Source organism: Vanacampus margaritifer, chromosome 14, assembly GCF_051991255.1.
Source record: "Vanacampus margaritifer isolate UIUO_Vmar chromosome 14, RoL_Vmar_1.0, whole genome shotgun sequence".
NCBI classification, from domain to species: Eukaryota; Metazoa; Chordata; class Actinopteri; order Syngnathiformes; family Syngnathidae; genus Vanacampus; species Vanacampus margaritifer.
In genome coordinates, this window is record NC_135445.1 from 10,637,526 (window position 1) to 10,644,802 (window position 7,277).

At 40.7% G+C, this 7,277-nt stretch overlaps 1 protein-coding gene across 1 annotated transcript in view; it reads left to right on the forward strand.

Annotated features, from left to right (window-relative positions):
* pappaa (pregnancy-associated plasma protein A, pappalysin 1a) overlaps positions 1-6,672 on the forward strand; it is a 93,162-nt gene extending 86,490 nt beyond the window's left edge. The window contains exon 22 of the mRNA XM_077542657.1: positions 2,595-6,672. Within this exon, the coding sequence (XP_077398783.1) occupies positions 2,595-2,699 (105 nt within the window). The 3' untranslated portion in view covers positions 2,700-6,672. The remainder of the gene's footprint in view (positions 1-2,594) is intronic.
* The last annotated feature ends 605 nt before the right edge of the window (positions 6,673-7,277 follow it).

Consider the following 7,277-nt stretch of genomic DNA (forward strand, 5'->3'; position numbering starts at 1 on the left):
TTATAGAGAAATTATATTATTTATAGTCACAGCAGATAGTTGAAGGGGCCCAAAAATATTTACTACTTCCTGAGGTGTAAGTGAAAAGTACTGCCTTACGTTGTCATGTACAATATTTCTTGAAATTGTCTCTACAACTTTTTTCTCTGAATCGTACAATATTTTTTTCAGTGTGGTCCTAAGACTCCTTCATGCTCTGCAATCCAGACCAAGTACATTTTAGCTCATATTTTCAACTCACTGAGAGGAGCGGCCAGTCAGCTTTCATTAATGACACCTGAACTAAAAAAAACAAAAAAAAAAACGGCCCAAACTCTATGGTGTGTCAGGCTGGATTACTCTTATTTAAAAGTTTGCATTGCATACTGGGAACCATTGTATAAAAAAAGTTCACAACCACTTAACCTCTAATAAGAAAAAGTGATGCTGGCAGCAGACCCCCACAGATTGTGCTGATAAATCACTTCTTTTTTTCTTTTCTTTTTTGCACTGATGTGCCCTTAGTGTGCTGTTTGCCTTTGCATGACTTGGACCACATGTGTTCTTGGTTTGGCTGAGGAGCAGGGGGACACACTTTGTATACCCAAACAGCTGAAGCCACCCCCCACCCCCCACCCCCCAGAGAGGCCGGCAGACAAGGTGGCAGCAGCTGGTGCTGGTGACGCATTTTCAGTGTTTTATCCGGTGACGTTGAACGCCTAGAGCGAAGGCTACTGATCCTGCGGTACTATTTTAACCAATTACGATGTTATTGAAGGACGAAAACATCCATCTATTTTCTGTTCCGCTTGTCGTTATTATTGTCATGGGTGGGTTGGCACCTATCCCAGCTCATTTGGGGCGATAGGCAGGATACATAATGTAGTGGTCGTGCGCCAGTCACTGGGCACATATAGACACCTATTCACACTCAAATTTGTCTTCAATAAACCTAACACCTAACTAAACCAGAGTGCCCAGAGAAAATGGATGAAAGCACGAGACGAACTCCACACCTTTTTCAAATTGGAACCTCAGGCATGCTAACTTCCTACTCACTGACCTGAAACAAAATGGGAAAATGGTTTACAGTACTTCCAATTACCGTGAGAATTTAAAGAAAAGTTGACATTTTCAAAAATGTCCTGAAAAGAAAGGTGCCCTGAAATGCTTTTTGAGAACCGACTTGCCGGCTTGACACAGTTGTACACCATGATTGGTGTTTTTCCATTTGCAAGCCAATGGCCAATGCCACTGCTGTTCATGTCTCAGACAAAATCGGTCTTTTTGGCCAAATAATAGTGTGTCCAAACAATGCCTTCAATGTGGGGTGGATTTCGTAGTTTGGTGAAAACCCCCAAAGCCTAGACGGGTAGCTACTGAGCTGTGGAAAAGGGAAGATAATGTCCATCCCCCGCGTGACCAAATCCCAAGAAAGTTGGGTTAAAACAGTAGTGTTTAGCTGTTTTAAGTACAGGGAGAAGAGATAGTAAGAAGAGCTTTAAATACTCATGGTCAACAGTTCAGAACAAAGGCGTGTATGGTAAGGAAGTGAAAAAAAACGGATCCAAGCAGGTGGGCTTGGGTGAATGGAAGTGCCAGGTGTGTTGTGTGATAGAACGACATTTCTCAATTTGTGTCCTTGTCCATTCTTACGTCCTTGTGATCTCGTGAAGTGTCATCAGTTCTGCTCTCATCTCGTCTTAAATACGAACAAAGCAAGAACGCACGGAATACCCGGATGTTGTTCTTGTCAAATAACTCAAACCAAGGATGCGTCAGTTGGATACTTTTAAAGGCTTGGCTAGGAAAGTATCCCAAGATGCATTCCCTGCTGCTATGATGGAAATAGTCAAATATGGCAAAGAACATCCTTACATACGTTTTTAGGAAGACCGTTCTTGGCGATTTCACGAGACCATACTATGCGTTCTTCAAAATGAGAAACGGCCACAATCTCTGCGAGGATGAACGGGAAAGTTTCCAAGACAGTGTTGATGTACAGATTAGCGACAGTGGCAGTGAAGAATCGACATGAACCAGATCTGGAGGTGGTGGAAATGAAGACGTTGACCTTTTCTTTAAGAGTCACCAGGATGGATAAGATTAGAAACGAGTTCATCAGAGGGTCAGCCAAGGTTAGATGTTATATTATATCAGTAGAAAAGCAACGAGATTGGAGCTGCTTGGAAAGAAAGTAAGAAGAAGACCTAAGAAAAGCAGTGAAGACAGCTGGTATTAGAAGGGAGAATGCAGAAGATAGACTTCGATGGACTGTTGCTGTGTCTTAGTTCTAGATCAGGGGTGGGCACACTCGGTCCTCGAGGGCCGGAGCACTGCAGGTTTTGGATGTTTCCCTTCTCCAACACAGCTGATATATATAATCAGCTCATCAGCAAGCTCTGCATAAGCCTGTTGATTGGAATCAGCTGCGTTGGAGCAGGGAAACATCTAAAACCTGCAAAGGACCGAGTTTGCCCACTACTGTTCTAGATGCTGCGGTATTATCCCCCGCATTCTCCATTTTGCCACAGTGGTTCGTTTAACATTGAATGTCTCTTTAACATGCAATAAACTACATGAATTTAAGTGTTTATTTTCTCTCTGCTGCTCAGGTGATTCCATTCCCGATGTCCTGCAACATACGGAATGAGTGCTCCTGTCGGGATCCAAACGCCACCGAGAACAAAAGTGAAGAAAAGGTCCATTCCCTGGGGTGACCAAACCAATGAAGGAAGGGGGGGGGGGGCGGGGGGTGACAGGAGGCCTCTGCTTAACGTCCCAAGACCCTTTGCTCCAACACCACACCAAGAGCGGCCGAGGCGGTACCCCCGCACCCCCCTTCGATCTTCATCCTCCATTTTCCTGCACATGCTGCTTTAACAGGCATACCTCTCCATCCTCGCAACCCCTCTGCCTCCACATCAAGAGATCCAGAAAAGATGAAGGGACTCACGAAACGCCACTGAAAACTTCATCCCTCAACTAAAAGGAAAGTAGCCTCACAGTCTCATCATCATGAAACAACATGGAGCGAATTGTGAAAAAAGGAAAAAAAAAACGAAATCCCAGGCAGGCCGAGGTACTGTAGCATGCCTTTTGTTCAGTGTCTAGTTTAGTGCCCGAGCTCAACAATTACACAATGAAAGCAATTCCAAATGTACAAGTTTAGTGTGGGAGGTTGGAGGACGGTTGTTGGATCAATAATTATAAATATGAAGGAAATTAAGACACATGTTTCTCAGACACGTTTTGAAGGCATGAGGTTTTGGTACGAGTGGACAGAATCTTTTTTTTTATTTTAAATTCCAGTCATGTTATTTCTTCATCAGCACATCCGAGGTTCAAACTCGCTTGGTGGGGAACGATACAGTCTCATTTACATTCCGCAGATTCCGCACACAATAACCAACATGAAATTCACAAATAGTCACAAAAACTATCAAGTCATTACCCTGCAACCGCAGGAACAATATTCACATGCAACGTCTTTTTTTTTGGTTGTGGTTTAAGCAAATCTCGGAAAACAGCATCCGTGCGGCCTCTGCTACTGCATCTGCTGCTACTGGACATATTTGCATTTTAATATCCTGAAGGGGAGGCAGGCCGTTTGCGGCTTTTGTCTGCGATTCGCACACACTCGCATGTTCACAGGGAATGCTTTAAAACCTTACAAAAAATTGCATTGGACATTGATTTAAAATGACTTCTAGGGACAGTGTGGATTATTTAGGGCTATCTAGTGGTGAACTAATAGAATACAACCATTTTGAAGCACGCGCACTACGGTCCCTCAGAGAGACCACACTTTGCAAGGCTACCACCAATGGTAGTCATTTCGAGTGAGCGCGATCATGAGCAGCTAGGCTAGCAAGAACTAGCTTGAGCAGCTAACAAGAGTAGCTAGCAAGAACTAGTTGGAGCAGCTAACAACAGTGGCTAGCCCGAATCACGGGACTCAGCGATGACCACCTGTAGGTCCCAGCTTGGGAGGTTGGGTCCAAGGCTAACTACATTTGCGAAGTTCTGCTCCTTCGGGTAAGATGGTGGCGAAACATGTCGGCCTCCTGTAAGGGGCGGCGTGACCTATGTAAAATATTTAGATGACTAAACCTACGATTATATATATATTTTTAAATAAATTGATATGTTTTTTTTTACATATTTAAATTAATATGAATTAATTATTAGTTCACCACTAGATGGTGCTAAAAATACACACCGTCCCTTTAAGGATTTTAGATTTCGTTTTAGCTTCTAACAACAAATGCAGCCGATAGCGATAACTTAAATTGCTAACGTGATAGCGTAATGATTCGACATACAGTAAAATGGCAGGATAAAAGCAATAGACAGTAACTAAATTTAGGTGATGGAACAAAAACATTTATAAATGTACACAAATATTGACACTATTTTCCGTTTAAAGAAAAAAAACATCACTGCATGTTTTGTTCTAGTTTTATTTTCGCGGAACTTCTTCCCCACCAATTCACCTTTCGCTAAGACTTGCCCCCTCCCATTAGTTCAAGGCCATCAACTTTATCCAGACTACATTCATCTGAGTTTTGTTTGATGTTTGGGGAAATGACAAAATAAAATTGACTTAAAACATCTTTCACATTGAACCGTAACTACCTTTAAACCTCCTGTTAATATTTGTTTCTCAGGAACAGCAATAATGTGTCTGGGTCACTTTGACCAGGGCTGAATAATCTAAACGTGTCAGAAATGAAAACAAATCCCATGAATTTCCTGATTAACTAATTAAAAAACATTTTTTTGCGATTGCAAAAACATAATAGTTCCAAACTGAAAAACAAACTTAAATATTTTATTTAACTGGTCAATTTGACCCGCAACATAAACGCATAGTTGTGTCAAAGCCTGTTCTTGGCTGTGATTGGCCAGGCTTAGCGAAAGGGTATATTAACCTCATTCTGTTCTGGCGTTTCATTACACACTTATACACACACATAGGCACAAACAGTGCTGGCTGCTTGGCTTATCAGCCCATGTTTTCGCTGCTGCGGTTAGGTTACGGTCACAGCGTGACTATGACTTCTCATTGGACTCTCGAAAGGCTGCTATAGCATTCCTCACCATCCTGATTAGTCGGGTATCATCATTCACACACAGCAGGCAAAGTGGCATTGTAAGACTGATGGCATTGTACAGCCAGTAGGACAAAGACACACAGTCACGAGGTATTATTTTCCACCAAAAACATACAAATGAATATTTTGTAAATATTAATTCTCAGTGGAGGGGAACATTATCTTTTTCATGTATTTGATTTTTTTTTTTTACCAAATGTCATATTCAATTAGTGTTTGTAATAATGACCTCAGTTACTGCACTTTTTAGGTTGCCATGTAAGAAGAAAAAAAAAAAAAAGTCTAGAAGCTGCTATTGTCCAAATGGTAATCTGAGACAAACTGTATGATATTTGGTCCGTTTGCTCCTTGTGTTGCTTTGACATGACCTTTTCCTAATTTTGCTTTGCGTATTGCTACACAAGTCAAATCCGGCCCAGTGCATATTCAGTGGAACCTCCAAAGTCGAACACAAACCATTCCAAACAATTTTACCTCCTGTTCCGGTGCCAAACTATCGGCCTCATAAAACATCAATGATTTTTTTTTTTACCATATCGTCCTGAGCAGACATGTTGAAGACACATATTACTTTTTTTTCTCTTCTATGGCTGACATCTTGAGTCATCGTGAAAAAATAATAATAAGTACAAAGAGAACTCAATTTTTTTTTTGTTTTGGATCATTGCATCCTAAGTTTTTATACCTTTAATATGGCCCTCTGAAGGCTTTAAAAAAAAAAAAAAAAAATCATACCCATTCCATTAGATGCTCACTGAGCTGAAGTCTTGTGACATTTCCCAAAGTTTTTTTTTTGTGCAGTGTTTTGGTTTGCTCGATGTTGGAGGTTGTGCATTTACATTTGCATTACAGTTGCATTTAAAGGGGAAGTCAAGTCTAAAATTCTCTTTACAATATGTTCTATGCGCACCCCATTAATTTAAATACAGCATTTTGATTAATATCGCATTTGTTAAAATGAATTATTAAGCAGCAAAATCCCCCTGTTTTGAGTCATCTCGGGGGGGCGGCCATTTTGACAGAAAATAACATCACAGTTGCTTGGGTAACGACCAATCACGGCTCACCTGTTTTCTGAGTTTGGCCATGTGACATTCACATGCTTGAGCCATGATTGGTCGTTACCTGAGCCCTTAAGTACTATGATGCCATTTTCAGTTGATAGCAAGTGGCAAAATGGCCGCCCCCTAAGATGTATAAAAACAGTTGCATTTTGCTGCCTAATTCATATTCCACACACACAATATTAATCAGAATGCTGTGAGGCCGCATACAACATATTATTGTAAAGCCAGTTGACTCAACTGCACATTTGTTTGTTTGTCTTTTGCTTTAATTTGGTTCAAGAATTACATTTTGGTCAAGAAACTAATAGCTCAAAGTCAAAAGAGAAGGGAAACCTAAATGAAGAAATCACAATTATTATTATTTTTTAATGATTGTAAGGATGCCAAAAAAAAAAAGGCTATGTTATTTTCAAAGACTGCATTTAACAGAAGACCTGTATTATCTTGATATTATTATACAATGTACTCTGGTTGCGGCTGTTTTACAGAAAACTGTATCCAGTGGGGGGGGGGGGGGGGGGGGGGTGGGCTCAATCTGTAAATCCTGCTTCTCCATTTTGACGATCACAGGTTCAACATCAACCACTCAGCTCCATTCCTGCTATTTTGAATGGTTTATCCATTCTGTTGTTTTGACGTGTATCGTAAGTCCACGCCTGGCTCCAAAGACTGCAGAATAAGAACGGACTTTCTTTTGGAGAAGGTACCCCGTAAAGCCATCGTCCACCGAGCGATTCACGCAAGGAAGGAACATCACCTCGATACTGTCGTCATCACAGGATCCCTCACTGTACCTCATGCCTGTAATGTTTGCTGCTTCAATATATAGATATATATTATTTTATTGATTTTTTTTTTTTTTTGCTTCTCATACCGATGGTGTACATAGTAGAACTATTTATTGAGAGTGTTATACTTTTGTAAGTTATATTTAATGTCCATGTAAGTTATTTTTCACATTGTTCATCATTTTCATTGTAATCTGGCAACCCCCTCTGCCCTCAAACGCAAACTTTTTTCTTTTTTTTTAACTCTTAAAGATGAAGAAAACCCAAACTTGTCTTTACAGTATTTTCTATGCAGCCTCACTCATTTAAACATGGTATTCTGATTA